At 46.7% G+C, this 18,346-nt stretch overlaps 1 protein-coding gene across 1 annotated transcript in view; it reads left to right on the top strand.

Moving 5' to 3' along the window:
- The first annotated feature begins 12,596 nt into the window (after nucleotides 1-12,596).
- The window catches only part of PDIA5 (protein disulfide isomerase family A member 5), a 91,169-nt gene continuing 85,419 nt past the window's right edge, over nucleotides 12,597-18,346 (top strand). Inside the window, exon 1 of the mRNA XM_059920967.1 lies at nucleotides 12,597-12,760. Within this exon, the coding sequence (XP_059776950.1) occupies nucleotides 12,713-12,760 (48 nt within the window). The 5' untranslated portion in view covers nucleotides 12,597-12,712. The remainder of the gene's footprint in view (nucleotides 12,761-18,346) is intronic.

Raw genomic sequence — 18,346 nt, 5'->3', positions numbered from 1 at the left:
TGGCAAGACTAATCAGATGTCGTTAGTGTCCTTTAACATGTGGAAGGAGCGGGTCTACCTTAAGCAAAGAACACTCACAGGCAGACACAGGAAATGGAGAGATAAATGACATTCAGTCCCTGTAACCTTCTGTCCAGAAGGCCTTGCCCCAGCCTGCCCTTTCCAAGGCTTGTTTATCAGAGCCCATAAATTACACTTTTGCCCAAGCTAGTTGTGTTGGGTGTCCATTATTTGCAAGCAGACGATTCCTGACTGGCACACCGGCAAACTGGAAACCGGGACTGAAAGACTCCATTTCCACTGGGGAGTGGTCTCTTGAGTGGTGGCGATAAAAAGAAACCTTGGCTCCTGTGAGGCAGGCATCTTCTGCAAGGGGCTGAGTACCGGGGAGAGCTGGGGTCTGCAGAGGAGATGGAGGAGCAGATGCTGAGAAAGGCAGAGTGAGGATGGAGAGAGAGCACCATGGAGTCCTAAGAGTTTTTCAGGTCTGAGGCTTGGCTGCATTCCTGCCTGTGGGTTCTATGAGATCTCCCCGTAGCCATGTCATTAGCTCCCATTTTCAGTTTAAACTGACACATGTTGGTTTCAGTAGGTTGTATGCAAAGAATCATAAATTCACATGCAGCTGGTACTTAATACTGTTGAATATAATAGAAGGTTTCTAAGTGAAATGATAGATAGGATAAGGACTGTTCCTTAGGAATATTGCTCTGGAGGCTGTATGTAGGAACAATTCCTTTTGGGGAACATGGATGGGAAGCAGAGATAATAATAGAGAGGTGCCCGCAGAGGCCAGTCTGAGAGGTGAGTAGAGCCTGAGTGACTGGAGAGAGATGTGGGAAATACCAAGGGAAGGGATGTGGTGGACTCAGCGTCTGAGGGGATGGGGCAGTAAAGGAGAAGGACCTGTCAAAGAGGATGGGAGTTTGAGCCTGGTTTCCAGAAGGAAGGATGGTACCATTAATAGAAGGAGGGCAGTCAGGAGAGAAGATGAGTGGCTCTCAAACATTGACATTGAGCTGAGGTGCCAGTGACAGAAATAATAATTAGGTTCAGGAGAGGAGCCGGCTGTAGAAGCAGAGACTGGGGGTGGGTCACTCTCAGCTGAGGGCTGGAGCTGCCAGAGATGCCAAGGCAGCTGAAGGAGAGCACAGAGGAAGAAAAGGCTGCAGGCTCCTTACTCAGGAAGTGAGAGAATGAAAAACAGAGAAAGAGCAGTCAGGAGGTAGGGCAGAAACACAGCATGGGCAAAGTTGAGGAAACTGAGGAAGGAGATGGTTTCCAGAAAGGAGGACGAGATCACAGGAAACCTGTAAGGGAGCAGGGAGTGGATGATGAGGGGAGAAGGCGGACGGCAAGGCTTGCAGGAGAGGTGGGCTGGAAGTAATTTAGTGCCACTGCAGTCTGCAGCTGCGTTTGCCTTCTCAGGGAGTGGTGAGACTGATTTTGCAGCTAGGAAGATGTTTGGACAGCCTGCTTGAGTGAGGAAGGTGAAAGCTCCAGGAAATAACCTGGGTAGGCTGGTGAGATCATGAGAAACCCAAATCTGAACTACCCTGCCTGATAAAGGGGGAAGGTGAGAGTCTGGGGCTGTGGATTGGGGTTGAGGGCGAAGATGTGAAGAAGTGGTTCCAGTCATGGCTCTTGGTTGTAAACAACAGAAACTGGCTAATTTATGTAGAAAAAGAAATTACTGGAAGGCTTTTTTCTTTTTTTTTTTTAATTATTATTTATTTATTTTTGGCTGTGTTGGGTCTTCGTTTCTGTGCTAGGGCTTTCTCCAGTTGCGACAAGCGGGGGCCACTCTTCATCGCGGTGCACGGGCCTCTCACTATCGCGGCCTCTCTTGTTGCAGAGCACAGGCTCCAGACACGCAGGCTCAGTAGTTGTGGCTCACGGGCCTAGTTGCTCCACGGCATGTGGGATCTTCCCACACCAGGGTTGATCCCGTGTCCCCTGCATTGGCAGGCAGATTCTCAACCACTGCGCCACCAGGGAAGCTCTGGAAGGCTTTTTGTTGGCTCACAGAATCTGGAAGTATAATAGCTATTTATGCTCCATAACAAATTATGCCCCCCAAAAACAATGCACATTTATTATCTCCTAGTTTCTATGGATCAGGCATTTGGGAGCAGCTCAGGTGGGGCCTCCGTTAGCTGAAGTTTGACTGGGGCTGGGGAGCTGCTTTCAAGACAGCTCAGTTGCTTGGATGTTGGCAGGAAAACTCAGTGCTTCATTGGCTATTGGTAGGAAGCTTTCTTCCCTTATATATGGGCTTTTCTATGAGACTGCCTGAATGCCCTTATGGCATTGGAGCTGGCCTCCCCCAGAGTGAGGGATCCAAACAAGAGTGTAAGGAGGAAGCTGCGATGCCTTTCATGACCTAGTCTTGCAAGTCACACATTGTCACTTCTACCATATTCTATTCATGAGAAGAGAGTCACTAAGTCTAGCCCATCCTCAGGGGAAGGGGAATTAAGTCCCAGCTCTTGAAGAGCGGAGTATCCAAAAATTTGTGGACGTATTTTTAAATGAAAACCATTATAGGACAGTTGGAGGATTAGACTTGAAAAACAGGCTGGAAGCTGGATATCCAGGACCCCAGCCAAGGTCACACCAAGGAACAACTGGTTAGGGGTGGATACTGTGGAACCTGCTGCCCAAGCATGGGTCCTCCTCTTATAAATATTCCCTGCTTTTTTGTAGCACTTGCTCCAAAAACAAAGTCAGTGGCTTAAGCAGCTGATTGGCTGATTTGGATCACAGAGCCCACACCCTGCCTGAAATACAGCCTTTGGGGCTTCTGTAATACGATACAGGACCTGACTCTCACCAAGACCTACATAGTTGCAGATCCCCCAAACCCACACACCCCATAAGAGCAATGCCCATCACAGAAAGACTCCTGTCTGATTCTCTAATGGGGGTCCAATAATTCAATTCTGACACCAACTCTCAGAGTTAGCATAAACCCCATAGGTTAAGGGCTCAGTGCCATAAGACTGCCCCCATTTCAGATGCCAGCCAAAAATGGAGTCCCCAGGAGACCCACACTTCTGCCTGGCTGACTAAAAATTTGGGGGTTCCCACAATCACCCTCAGGTTTGCTAATTCACTAGAATGCAGGAAAACACTGTACTTAAATTTACTAGCTTATTATAAAGGATACCACTCTGGCACAGCCTAATGGGCAAGGTATTTATGGGGAGGGCACAGAGCTTCCATGTCCTCTCCAGGTATACCAACCTCCCAGCACATCAATGTGTTTGCCAATTCGGAAATCTTATTGTTCAGGAGTTTTTATATCTCAGTCTCCAGCTCGATACCCTTCCCTGGAGCTAATCAGGTATTTGGTCTTTCTACGGACAGGTCCTATTCAGAAGCTTCCTAAGGGCTCCACCCTGAGTCACTCACTAGCATAAACTCAGGTGTAGTCCAGAGAGGCTCTTTAGGAATAACAAAATGCACTCCTGTCACCACTCAGGAAATTGCAAGAGTTTCAGGAGCTCTGTGCCAGAAACCCAAGACAGGTGATGCAACAGATTGGGGGGTGGGGGGGTGGGACGGGGGGGTGGGCAGGGACTCGGAGGAGAAGCCTTAGCCAGAGAGGAGTTCCCTGGGATGGAGTGCTGCGGGCTTTTATTATTTATTCCATTTAGGTCATTTGCCATCTGTGGTGTTGCGTAGTAGTTGCGTGGTGATGTAACTCTCCTCTGTAATCAATAAATCCTTCAATCAAACTCTGCTATATCCTTGTGTTTGTGCTTGCCTTAGAGAATCAAAGACAAGGGGGCTGCATCATGTTTATGTCAGCACAGGGTGGAGAGAAACCAAAGTGCCAGTGAGATTCAAATGCTTCAGTGGAAACCAGATATTGGAGCTCTTATCCCTGACACTTCCCAGAATCCCATCCTGGATTGTTCCAGGGACTCTTCAGAGGTATTTGGCGGAGGAAGGTGTTGGGTTTCCCATCACATGTGGGACGAGGTTTTGAGTCATTTACGTGTGACTATCAACAGAAGGGTGAGCCCACAAGGTAGAGGATGAGAGGACATCCTGGCTTTTGACACTTGGCTTTAAATACAAACTTGAAGTCGTTAGTAATGTGAATACTATTGTTAAGGGAGAAAATGGTATCATCTAAGGTCCACTCTGGATTTAGTTTTAGCAAGCCAAATTTTTTTTTTTTAATGAGCTTGAGCCTGGGGCCCTGTAATTGAAGCCATTTAGAAAGCTAAATCCTGAGAAAAAAAGGAGAAGGTGAAGAACATACAGAGACATCAGGCATATGGCCCTCTAGGAGACCTGACCAGAACAAAGAAGTGAAAAGCACAACTTCAGGCTGCCATGGTCTCACCCCGGGGGTCCAGGCCAGGGGGACGTGGCTAGGCAGAGTGCTGGGGGTTTAGGGGGAACACAGTCACATGGGGAAGATGACTGTTCTAAGTGAAGGCCAAAGGGTTGGCTTGGGGGGCCTCAGGTTTAAGCATCCTGCTAGCTGGAGCCAGGACAGGCAGGTAGAAAGGGGGGTGCGAGACAGGTGGAAGGGCTAAGCATCAATGCCGGAGAGGACAAGCAGGAAGTGCTCTTACTGAGTTGAGGACTGGGCTTTTTAACGTGATGTTTTCTTAATGAAGTGTCAGAGGGAGGCCCTGCAATGAGTCTATGATGAATGTTCAATCAATGCCCAATAATGAGTTATTAATTATTATTCAATAACCAAGCACACTCTTTCCAGGCCTGCCATAGAAACAAGGGGCTGATAGAGACACCCTTAAGCTGTCTATTCTATACCCCTGTTTTTATTTTTATTTATTTATTTATTTTTAATAAATTTATTTTATTTATTTATTTTTGGCTGGGTTGGGTCTTCGCTGCTGCGCGCAGGCTTTCACTAGTTGCGGCGAGCGGGGGCTACTCTTGGTTGCGGTGCGCAGGCTTCTCATTGCAGTGGCTTCTCTTGTTGCGGGGCACAGGCTCTAGGCGCGTGGGCTTCAGTAGCTGTGGCATGTGTACTCAGTAGTTGTGGCTCACGGGTTCTAGAGCGCAGGCTCAGTAGTTGTGGTGCACGGGCTTAGTTGCTCTGCGGCATGTGGGATCTTCCCAGACCAGGGCTCGAACCCATGTCCCCTGCATTGGCAGGTGGACTCTTAACCACTGCACCACCAGGGAAGCCCTATACCCCTGCTTTTAGAAGGACGTACTCTAACCCAGGTCTCTGAGGATTCTTTTTTGGTCTTAAAATGACTTGGCCTGTTCTGCTGTTTGTCCATATTAATGTTGAGAAGGTTTCCCTTCTGTCTTGTCAAGCCCTCTTGTTAAAATTTATTTTAAACATTTAAGGAGCTCCTACTATGTGCTGGGCACTGGCCTGACCACTGGGGGACACAAAGACAAACAAGGTAAACCAGATGCAGTCTTTGTTCTTAAGAGTTCATATCTAGGAACCTAAAAAAATGGTACAAATGAACTTATTTACAGAACAGAAATAGAGTCACATGTAGAGAACAAACTTATGGTTACCAGAGGGGGAAGGGGGGGATAAACTGGGAGATTCGGATTGACATATACACACTACTATATATAAAATAGATAACGAATAAGGACCTACTGTATAGCACAGGGAACTCTACTCAGTACTCTATATGGGAAAAGAATCTAAAGAAAGAGTGGATATATGTATATGTATAACTGATTCACTTTGTTGTACAGCAGAAACTAACACAACATTGTAAATCAACGATACTCCAGTAAAAATTAATTAAAAAATAAAAAGAGTTCACATCCAGTGTGTGTGTGTTGAGATGCAGGGGTTAGGGTGGTTGAGGAACTAGACACTAGAGGAAATTATATTATGAACAGGGCTATCAAAAAACAGAGACATATTTATCCAGTACAAATGCTAGCTAGATATTTTTCGTATATAATCTCATTTAATCCTCAATATAGCCCAATGGGGAAAGTACTATTATTATCCCCATTTTACAGAATGGGGATCTGAAGTCATGTGACTTCTCTAAGGCCACACAGCTAGTAAGTGGCAGAGACAGGACTCAAACCCATGCCTTTCTAAGGTCACAGCTCATATTCTTGTGTGTGTGTGTGTGTGTGTGTGTGTGTGTGGTAAAATATATACAACATAAAATTTACCATTTTAACCATCTTTTTTTTTAAACTGAAGTCTTTTTTTACTTTATTTTGAAATTTTCACATTTTCTTTTTTATAATTTAAAATTTTAAGAAATCGTGGTAAAATATACATAACAAAATTTACCATCTTAACTATTTTTAAACATACATTCTAGAGTGTTAAGTGCATTTTCAACCAATTGATTGTTGTGCAGCCAATCTCTACAACTCTTTTCATCTTTTAAAACTGAAACTCTGTATCCATTAAATAACAACTCCCCATCCCCACCCTGCAGCCTGACTCCCGGCAACTATCCCTCTGCTTTCTGTTTCCATGAATTTGACTACTCTAGGCATCTCATATAAGAGGTCTCATACAGTATTTGTCATCTTGGAGACTGGTTTATTTCACTTATCATAATGTTCTCAAGATTCATCTATATTGTAGCATGTGTCAGAATTTCCTTATTGTTTAAGGTTGAATGTATGTATATACTGCATTTTATTTATCCATTCATCTGTTGATGGACACTTGGGTGGCTTCCACCTTTGGCTATGTGCTGCTCTGAACATGAGTATACAAATATCTCTTTGAGACCCTACTTTCAACTCTTTCAGGTATATACCCAGAAGTGGTATTGCTGGTTCATATGGTAGTTTTATTTTTAATTTTTTGAGGAATCATCATACTGTTTTCCACAGCTGCTAAACCATTTTGCATTCCCACCAAGAGTGCATAAGTGTTCAAGTTTCTCCACATCCTCGCCAACACTTGATTTTTTCTGGTTGGTTTGTTTGTTTTTTCATAGTAGCCACCCTAATGGGTGTGAGGTGGTAGCTCATTGTGGTTTTGATTTGCATTTCCCTGATGATTAGTAATGTTGAACATCTTTTCATATGCTTGTTGGCCATTTGCATATCTTCTTTGGAGAAATGTGTATCGAAGTTCTTTGCCCATTTTTAAATCAGGTTGGTTTTTGTTGTTGTTGAGTTGTAGGAGTTCTTTTTATATTCTGGATATTTACCCCTGTCAAAAAAATCCAGAAAGCTTTACTTGATATGAATATTTTATTGAGCGAGAAATAAACTGATCAGGAGCAGGGAGACTTTAGAAGCTTGCTTTCAGCAGTTATGGCTCAGTTTATAAAGCATGAATGAGGGATACGTTGTTTTCTGTTGTTGACTGGTTCCTAGAAACTCATGTTCCTTTTCATTGCATTAGCTTGTTTGTTTGTAACTAATTGGCTAGGAAGACATAAGATCACACTGACATGAAGAAAGCTTAAGCTTTGTTTTTGGGAAAATCAGGACAGTCTTAAGTTTTGGTTACGTGACTATGAGTGTTGTGTCTCTGAGTATATTCAAACGGTGGTCTCTGTTTTGGTTTTCTTCAGTGTCTCTTATTGGATATATGATTTGTAAATATTTTCTCCTATTGTGTGGGTTGCCTTTTCACTCTGTTAATTGTGTCCTTTGATGTGTAGAAGTTTTTAATTTTGATGTAGTCCAGTTTATCTATTTTTACTTTTGTTGCCTGTGCTTTTGGTTTCATATCCAAGAAATCATTGCCAAATCCAATGTCATGAAGCTGTCCCTCTATGTTTTCTTCTAAGAGTTTTATAGTTTGGGCTCTTACATTTAGGTCTGTGACCGATTTGAGTTAATTTTTATATATGGTGTGAGGTAAGGGTCCAACTTCAATCTTTTGTGTGTGGATATCTGGTTTTCCCAGCATCATTTGTTGAGAAGACTATCCTCCATCTTAAAACATTTTAAGTCCACAGTTCAGTGGTACTAAGTACATTCATATGGTAGGGCAACTACCCCCACTATCCATCTCCAGAACTTTTTCATCATCCTACTGAAATTCTACAACTATTAAACACAAACTCTTCATTTCCCTCTCCCCTCAAGCCCTGGAAACCAGTGTTTTACTTTCTGTCTCTAAGAATTTGTCACGGTCCATGGTCTTAAGGACCACATTCCACACAGGAAAGTGTGGGAGCACAGAGAAGGGACACAGCCCTGTACTGCTGGGGGTGTTGGTGGGAAAATGATGAGTATCAGAAGAAGCTTTTGGAGGAGGGTGTGCCCAAGCTGGGTGGGTATCAGCCAAGTGGGAGTACGGGTGTAGCGGCATGCCAGCAGACTTGATGAGCAGAGGCAAAGGCTTGTGAGCAGCACAGGGTGTTCTGGTGAGACTAGCTGCTCGCCCAGGTGTAGGGATTACTAATGGTTTTCCAGCTGTCTCTTCTTTAGAATTCCCCTCTCCTTCCACCTTCCCTACTCAGAGCCGACTTCTCTTTCTCTCCATCTCATTCCTCCTCTTTTTTAAAAAAACCTGTGAACTTCTTATTCAAATATAAGTTACGGACAGCATAACCCATGAATGCGTGTGATGAATTTTTACAGAGTTAACATACCCAGGTACCCTGTACTCAGGTGGAGGAGCAGAACCCCAGCACCACAAGAGACCCCTTCCTGTGAGTACCCACACCCTTCCCTCAAAGGTAACCACGATCCTGACTTCTAACAAAACAGAGACCTTTTGCCCTTTTTGTAGCTTATATAAGTGGAATTATACAGAATATATTCTTTTGTGTTTGGACGTAACATTCCTTCCATTTTGTTCTGGCCAATTCTCCTCCATGCTTGAATGTCAGAAAACGGTCATTGTGCTAGTCCTCATCTCAGCTCAGATGATGGAGAGGAACTGGCTACACAAATATAAGGTGGCATCACAATTCACAATAAACCACAGGACAAGAAGTTTCTCTGGCCGGGCCCCGTGGGCCTGCTGCTGTAGAATGGATGGTTCCCATTGAGGGCTGTAATGGAGGAGGGACAGCACTTGCCCTGTACTATTCTCCTAATATTTCGAAGAGAGTGAAGCTTAGAATTGTTAAACGTTCCCAGAAGGGCCATAAATCTCATTTTAGCTAGTTTCAATTGCAGGATGAAATGGCTTGTTTTCTTGGCAATTTTTATTTTTCCCTCTCAGTCCCCTGCCCTCTGGTTCTCTGGCTCATAGACGCATGGCTTCCTTCCTTCCTTCCTCTCCTGGACTCTTTCCCTTTTGGCAGTTAATTTCTGCAGAGTTCAGCCCTCCTCTGGACCCAGGAGCTTTTAGCCAGTCTTGGACTCAGGAGATAGATATATACAAGAGTTACAAGGTATCCTGAAGATTAGCTGATTCACTCTACCCTTCATTTTTTGAAATTTAAAAAAATCAAGATATGATTTACATACAGTAAAGTGTACAAATCTTAGCATACAGCTCAACTAATTCAGCTCAATTAATAAATTAATTTTTATACATGTAGACTCATGTAACCATCATTTAATCAAGATATAGAACATTTCTAGCACCCAGAGGTTTGCTCATATTTTTTCCCAGTTGATCTCTCCTCTTCCCTGCCCCCACCATGGGAACCCCTATTTTCCTTCTATCACCATAGATTATGCTTACCTGTTCTTGAACTTCAGATAAACGGAATCATACAGTATGTGCTTTTTTGTGTCTGGCTACTTTTGTTCAACATCAGGGTTTTGAGATTCATCCATGTTCTTGTATATATCTGTAGTTTGTTCTTTTTTGTTGCAGAATAGGATATCATTTACTTATCTACTTTTTCAAGGACATTTGGATTGTTTTCAGTTTAGCCACTGTATTAGTTTGCCAGGGCTGTCATCACAAAGTACCATAGACAGAGTGGTTTAGACAACAGAAATTTACTTTCTCACAATTCTGGAGGCTAGAAGTCCAAGATAAAGGTATCAGCAGGGTTGATTTCTTCTGAGGACCTCTCTCCTTGACTTGTAGCTGGCCATCTTCTCTTTGTGTCTTCACACAGTCTTTCCTTTTCTTTGTGTGTCCTAATGTCCTCTTTTTATAAGGACACCAGTCATATTGGATTAGGGCTCACCCCAATGGCTTCATTCAACTTAATTACTTCTTAAGGCCTTATCTCCAAATATAGTCACATTCTAAGGTACTGGGGGTTAGGACATCAGTATATGAACTTGTGGGGGAGTAGGCACAATTCAGCCCTACTATAAATAAAGCTGCTATGAACATTTTGGTACATATTTTATACATATACTGTTGTCCAAAGTGGACAAACCAATTTACACTCCCATCATCAATGTATGGGAGTACAGGTGCTCTATATCCTCACCAGCTGCTTCATTTTACAGATGAGAAACAGAGACCAGGAATTCCCTGGCGGTCCAATGGTTGGGACTCTGCGCTTTCACTGCTGAGGGTTGGGGTTCCATTCCTGGCCTGGTGCAGCGTCACCAAAAAACAACAGAGAGGAGGAGCTGAAAGGCCCACTTTCCCATACGCAGATCATGAGCTTGAGGATGCAGAGCATGCAGAGGAAGCCCTGTCTCCCGCCTGATTCAGGAATTTCTGAAACTCTCCAACACATCACTTCATTCAATCAGTTATTTATCAAAAAGAACTCTGAGAACCACCCGAGGCTCAGGTCCTATGATAGGCTCTGCAGTTAGGTGGCTAACAAGAGAGACATGAACGTACGTTCCACTTGTAGCAAGAGACCATGAACACACCAACTAAATGAGTAGTGGCAGATTGTGGCAAGTGCCAGCAAGGAATCAGCAGAACCTGAGCTAGAGGATAAGGAGCTTGGGGGTGGAGATCCTTTAGATGGGTTGCTCCAAGGGCCTTTCCGAGCATGTACATGTAGGAGAGCCCTGAAGGGATTAGAAGGTGGCAGTCAGACCAAGGACCAGGGAAAGTGTTAAGGCAGAGAGAATAGGAAAAGTACTAGCCCTGAAGTAGGAACAGCTGATGGTGGGGGATGGGCAGGAAATGATGGTTTGTGTAACTGGAGCCAAGTGGACAACATAGGGGAGAGGCAGGAGATGAAATCTAGAGGCCAGGCCCAGACCATGCATGGCTCACAGGTCATGGGGAAGTGCTTGGATTTCATTTTATGGGCAAGGGAAACCATTGGAGGGTTTCAAGGAAATGGCTAACAAAATCCGACTGACATTAACAACTGCATTGTAGGGGGTACAAGGAGGAAGGAGCAGGCAAATGGAAGGAGCAGTCTTGCCCTTGCGTGGGTGAGACATGTCAGTGACTTACACTTGGGAGGTGGCAGAAGAGTTATATTTTGGAGGTAGAACTGACAGGATGTGGTGATGGGTTGGATGGGCCTGTTGAGAAGTGAGGATGAATCAAGGATGACTTCTAGGTTTTGAGCTTGGAACCTCCAGATAGTGAGCAAAGATCTTTCAGCTATAACCTATCAATCCTAGACTGTGCACTTCCTTGTCCATCTCACTACTATATATCTTGAGCCTCGGGATGTAGTAGGTATTTAATAAAAATTCTTGAATGAATAACTGATTCCACACATGAATGTTTTAGCACAAGGAATGGATTCAATAAAGGTTTTTTTTCTTTTAAAATTTTTTTATTGAGATAAAATTCACATAACATAAAAGTAACCATTTTAAAGTGTACAATTCAGTGGCACTTAGTACATTCACAATGTTGTGCAATCATCGTTTCTGTCTTTTTCCAAAATATTTTCATCATTCCCGAGGAGATCTTGTACCCACTGAGCAGTCACTCCCCAATTTCTCCTCCCCCCAGCCCTAGGCAATCACTAATCTGCTTTCTGTTGCTATGAATTTGCCTATTTCTGGATGGTTCATATAAATGTAATCATACAATATTCATACTTTTGTGTCTGGCTCCATTCTTAGCATAATATTTTCGAGTTTCATCCACATTGTTGCATATATCAGTAGTTCATTCCTTTTAATGACTGAATAATATCCCACTGTATGAATATATCACATTTTGTTTATCCATTTATCCCTCAATAGACACTTGGGTTGTTTCTACCTCTTGGCTATTGTGAATAATGCTGCTATGAACATTTGTGTACAAGTATTTGTTTGAATACCTGTTTTCAAGTCTTTTAGGTACATGCCCAGGAATGGAATTGTTGGTTATAAGGTAATCTCTATTCAACTTTTTGAGGAAATGTCAAACTGTTTTCCAACAGCTCAATAAAGTTTTCTGAATGAAAAAAAGAAACAGTAGGAGGGAGGCAGGGACGACGGCTTTTCCTATCCTCCACAAGCAGCACTGGACTCTGCCATTTCCAGGCTGTGTAATCTGGGTCATATTAAGTTCTCTGGGCCGCCACCTCATCCTCAAGGTGGGGAAAATAAAACTTACCTGAGCTGAAGGAGATCTTGTTTCTAAAGTTCTAGGCACAGAGCAAGCCCCCCAAATTAACTGCTTTCCCTTACTCTTTGACCCTGACCATGTCGCACTCCACTCATGCTTCTACCTGGCCTGGGGGCCAAGTTCACACCCGCGGACCCCTGCTCAGCCATGCTGCAAACTACAACTCCCAGCACGCACTTCTCCCCGGCAGGCTCTGCCAGCGCGGTGCGCATGCTTTGGCAGACGTGGCACCGGGAACTCGGAGGCGGGGAGCGGTTGGGAAGTGGCGGCGGTGGCTGCTCCCGGCGGAGCTGCGGTCGCGGGAGCCCGAGTGGGGACCAGAACCGGCCGTGGGCAGCTGCGGCGGGGATGGCGCGGGTCGTGCCGGCGTGGCGGCTGCTGCTGCTGGCGGTCTGGGTGAGGCTGTGGCGCTGGGGTCCGGGCCGGGACGGCACGTGCACCCGGCGAGGGTCCGAGTTCCCTGCTCCCGGCCCTCCCGGGATGTGCGGGGGAGATAGACGCCTCCGGGCGCCTGGGTGGGGGCGTGCGTGCCGAGCAGGCGGGCACCCGGTGGCTGCGGGGGAGGCAGCGGGGCGGTCGCCGTGCCCTCCCAGCGGAGTGCTCCGGGGCTCAAAGGTCGAAAGGAGCCCGGGGTGGGGGACCCCGGGGGCGCTGGGCGATCCCTCGCGGGGGTGGGGGGCTTGCGCCGCGGACACAACTTTGCAGGGGCGCAGGTCAGGGGGTGGCCGCGAGCTACGGCCGGACGCCGGCGGCTTGCGGGGGTGCTGCACCCCCGACTCCGGGCCCTGCACCTGTGTGAGTACCGGGTAAGAAGGGGGTGCTTGCCACCAGCACTGCCGGAAACCTTGTTTTAGAGCCAGCCACCTAGTTCTTGGTTTCGGCTCTGAGCAGCCGCGAACCTCCAGTGACCACGTGGATCCCCGCCCGCCGGCCAGGCTTGGCGGGGCCGGGTGGGGTCACCGCGGGGGAGTTCAGCTCCTTCACCCAACTGAGGCTGGCTGGAACCTCAGCCACTTTCTGGCTTGTGATGCAGCCTATCATTTAATGTACCTGACTTAACCTTCTCATCCGTGAAATTGGGACGCTTTAAATACCACTCTAACAAGGTTGCCAGGAGGGTCGGATGAGAAATCAGAGGAGGTAGCTCTAAACTGCAAAACCGTACAGGAGTGGAGAAGGGGTGGGCCAGGGTGATGGGAGTGCAGGCTCTCCGGAGGAGTTTGCTACCCTTGTGGGGTGGGGGGAGGAATGCCGCAGGGCATCCCTGAGAGGGGTTGGAATGGGTGTGTCCACAGCACCCAGGGCCCCGGGTTTGGCCTTGGTTTTGCTGTGGGTGTGTGATAGGATAATATGGCCTCCTTCCACACCTCTAGTATAACTTCTGGTCTGCCTTATTTTAGGACAATCTTGGCTCCTTTTTTTCCTGAAGTTCCTGAAGGGAACCTCCTGCTGCCGGCACTCTCTCCAACCCAGATTTTCCAGTTTTTTTCTTTTGGGTGTGGCAAGGATGCTGGACAAAACGTGAGGAGAAAAAATGGAGTGTGGCTTGAGTTGCTTTAAATACTTCCATCTCTCAATGCCCTGCCCTTCTGGGATCACCAGTGAGGAGTGGCCCTGTATTTTCTAGTTGTATGAAAATGGGTGGGAAAGGAAGGTCCTTGCCCCTCTAGATCTGACCATTCTCTTGGAGAGAAACGAGGCTGGAGTGGGGCAGTGTCACTTCCCCAAATCTAGGTGTGTTTGATCTGTTTGTATTCTGTTCCTGCTGCCGGTTGGTCTGGGCTGGTTTCTAGGCCAGGCAGAACTGCTGAACTGTGCAGAGGGGGCCATCTCCAGTGCTACCCCCTATCAGGTCTTTGCACTTGGGCTGTTTTAGGAGGTCCTACTTTCCTCTCTTCTTCCCCTTTCCTCTCCCTCCTGTGAAAATAAAAGGCTTGAGACTCAGACAAGAAAGAAGTTTCCTTCAGCAAACATTTATTTATCAACCCCATTGTTTGGCTGGCACTGGGTTGGATTTTGGGCAGGGAGCAAAACACACTTTGTTCCTGCCCTCTGGTGTTGCCCTGCGTTGGGCAGGGGAGTCAGTCCTGTGAGCAGATAAAGACAGAACAGTGAGTGCTGATACTCGAAGTTCTGGGAGCACCCCTGAAGGGGAGCCATACATTAATTTAGAGGGAGGTCAGCCATGACTTTCCTGAGGGGTGGGTTGAGCCGTCAGGAGGGGGTGTGGGAGTCCTCTAGGCAACTGAGGTCTGCTGATGCCCTCCACCTGGAGGTGTAGAGAGTGGGTAGGTTTGCTGAGAGTCCTAGAACCTGGGAGGCCTCAACAAGGAATTGACATTTTCTCCTTTCCCCAAGCCCAAGATTGACTTAGAAGGTGTGAGGCTGAGGTGTACGGTCAGTGATGAGTGGTGGATGGACATCAGGGCGGGCCTCTGTAAATATAAACTCTACGTCCATCTGATAAGGGTTCCGAAGCTCCTGGGAGTGGATTGGGTTTCTTTGTCCACTCAGTATTTACTGGGGGCAGATACGCGCAGAGCCCTGGGCTGTGACCCAAGAGATACAGAGAAGTGTAAAGGGGTCTACAGAGATTCATGGACAGGGGTGTACACCCACCACGTTTTTTATAATAGCAGAAATATGGAAGTGGCTTAAATGCTTAACAATAGCAGCATGTTTAAATGATTTCTGGCCCTATCCATACCATGGAAAGTAATGTTTATAAAGAATATTTGTATTTACTAGAATGCTGGGTTTATTATCAAAATATGTTATGATGCTTATGAAGAATGTCTAAGGACATGGAAAAGTATTTGAGTGTGATAATTAGGGGAAAAGCAGGATACAAAACCGAATCCCAGGGTGGCTGAAGATAGCTACAAAAGTGTTTGAGGGATTAGCAGTGCATCAAAATGTTTACAGTGATTGTTCTGGAAGGTGGAGTTGTGGGTGACTTTTGCTTACTTCTTTGCTTATGCTTTTTTGGTACTTCCCAGGTTTTCTATATGAGTGTGCATTAGTTTTTGATCAGAAAAGTTAGTAAAGGAACTTTTTAAAAAGTTTCTTTGGGGACTCCCAGCCTTCCACACTCTGGGGTGGAAAGAGCGGCAGTCAACACTTGGGACAGGTTAGTTCCAGCCCTTCCAGGCTGGGTGTCTCTGCCCTGGGCCTGCGGCTGGGGAGGCCAGGCTGTCCTGTCTCTACCCCTGCAGCCGACTGCCCCTTCCTGCTGTCCCACTCAGCTCCTTCCTGCAGCTGACCCTTCCCCAGGGCCATCCATGCTGATTGTTGTATAGTCTCCATCCAGACCTCGCTCAGAATGGAGTAATGTCAGAGCTGGAGAGGACTCAGCCTCAACCAGCTCAAGGGTTCCAACGTCAGGCTGAGGCCTGGAGCTGGGCTGTGATGAAGTTTCCACTGGTTCACAGACAAATTGGAAAAATAACAATGGTGAATGGCTTTTTTTTTTTCACGTTTCCAAATATTTCCGGTTTAAAAACTTCATTTCTCTGACACGGTGTCCATATTGAGGGAGTGCATGTGGCGGGGGTGTGGAGGAGTGGCTTATAGTGTCCTTTTGAAAAAAATGAAAGCAGTGATAGTATATTGTGATTTTTTTAAAAAGCCTTTAATTGATAAAATTTATTTTAAAATATATATGTAATACACACTATATATTTTTAAACATATTTTAAACATATACTTTAAATACATGTTTAAAAATATATCCTGCCAATCTGTGAGCTTCAGAAGTCTGAGAACTACTGACCTAACTCAGCTCCCTGATTTTAAAAGAGAAAAGTGAGGCTTTGAGAGGGAAGGGACCCACCCACTTGAGGCCACCTAGTTTGTAAAGGCAGAGTGGGGATGGTAGCCAGGCCCCTGAATTACACATCAGCGTTCTTCCGCCTCCATCTCTGTCGTGCCAGCTCCCACCTGCTTCCCTCCTCCCAAGCCACTGCTCAGGCCTCTGCCCCAGAGGGTGGCGTGAAGCTCAGAACTTGATTTCACAGTGGGTAGGGGTGCAGGAAGCAGCAGACGTTTGCCCTGGTCTCTCCTGCAGAGCTTTTAATGTACACGTATTTAGGTTCTACACCTCTATATATTTAATAGGCTTTTGTGGGCTGGTCTGAGAGCCTAATTGCCATTGATAATGCTGCTTGGAACCTGGAGTGCACTTTTCCCACAGAAATAAACACAGAAGAAGTATTAAAACAGAACTGGCACACGAGTTGGAATGGCTGAGTGCCATAGGAGTGGCAAACACGGTGCTGTGGATTCGGACCAGGGTCACGCTCTGGGGCACCAAGGGACCAGAGAAGGGCCGCAGCTCATGCCTCACAAAGAAGGCAGACTCTGAGCTCTGTGACAGCGGGGATCCTTCCTGTCCCAGCACCTCGCCCAGACCTGGCATGCAGTCACCCCCAGTCTGTGTTTGGTTGAAGGAATTAGTGTTGCAGGCAGGGAATCCAAGACAGAAACGTGGGCAATGAGGAGTGATGGGCCAGGCTGGATGGAGGGGAGGATTTGAGTGTGGGGTTGGGGAAACGAGACTGGAAAAGTGAATTGGAAAGAATCTTAAATGCCTGACAAAGCTTTTGGGACTTGATTCTTTAGGCAATGGAGAGACATGATGAAAGCGGCCCTTTTAATAACAAGAGCAGTTACTCCACAGTGGAGGGTTGGGTTGGAGCGGGAGAGACTGGATTAATTTTCCCAAAACAACACTTTCTTCCTCTTACTTTCTTCTCTGTTATCTACAAGATGTAGTCCAGTGTGATGTTACAGAAAGAACATGGGCCTTTAGCCAGCTAGACACTCAGGAGCTATGTGACCTTGGGCCCTACCTATTTTCTTGTCAGTGGTGGTAATGTTATCCATCTTGCAAAGTTGAAAGGATCAGAAATAATACAGGAAGCACCCAGCACACTGTGTGGCACACATGGACGTGCCCAATAGATAGGAGCCACAGCAGTCACCTCAGATCGTTGGAGAAGGGGTGCCCGGAAGCCAGTGAAGGGCCAGAGCGGGTGTGAGCGGGGGCTGCGAGACATGGCTGGGGGGCCCGTGCAGCCAGGACTCTATCCCGTCACAGTTCCCTGGAGCCGAGCTCCTGATGGCTCCTTGCCCCTCTGCACTGCGCCGCTGCAGAGCCTCTGGATGGGGGGAGAGTGTGTGTGTGTGTGTGCGTGCACGGGCACGCGTGCATGCGGACAGAGGAACTGAGGATTTAAGTGCTCTGTGTTTCCCCTTTCTTCTGAAAGTGGATCCTCTCTTGAGAATGGAGATACCAACCACACCGCCGCCCTGGAAGGTACGCCCCAGCTTTGTGGTTTTGTTCTATGGGGCTCTTGTGTCTCCCTTGGTGATTGTGGTAGGTTTTGGAGGCTAAGTGACAGTGGACCAGAGAGTGCGCATGGGGTGTAGGAGAGCCTAAGTTCTCCTGCGTTGCCGGACTTCCATGGTTTACTTGCCCCCCGCTTCCTTTTCCCCCACACCTGGTGTCCTAGGTCTCAGTGGGAGAGGGAAGGAGCCCTGTGCTCACTGGGCTGCTCTGTTGCTCCTGCCTGGCCCATCCTGCGGCCCTGACCCAGGCCTCTGGCTACCCATTCGACCTGGCAACGAAAATTAGAAGACACCTGGTACATTTGTAGAGGGCTTTAGAGTTTGCAAAGCATTTCCACATATTTCACACCTGTGTAGTTTTGAGTCCCACATGAGCTGGGTGAGGTAAGCTGGTTGAGTACTGTTACCCCGAAAGAGGGATGAGTAGGGGGACGGAGCAGGAAGAGAGAGACCATTGATGGTCATGGCCTGGAAGGAGAGGACACAGACAGGTTGAGTGGGTCGCCTGAATGTTTGAGCAGCCTCCTTGGCAGGTGCTATTTTCTGAAATCGCAGCACCAGCCATTTACCTGGGGAGTCCGTGAACCTTGCTCTTTAGCTCCCTGATGGCCTGAGTAGGGGCCATAGTCAGGC

The sequence above is a fragment of the Balaenoptera ricei genome, chromosome 4 (assembly GCF_028023285.1).
Source record: "Balaenoptera ricei isolate mBalRic1 chromosome 4, mBalRic1.hap2, whole genome shotgun sequence".
Lineage (NCBI taxonomy): Eukaryota > Metazoa > Chordata > Mammalia > Artiodactyla > Balaenopteridae > Balaenoptera > Balaenoptera ricei.
Note: the sequence above shows the minus strand (reverse complement) of the source record. Positions and strands in the feature narration are given on the sequence as shown.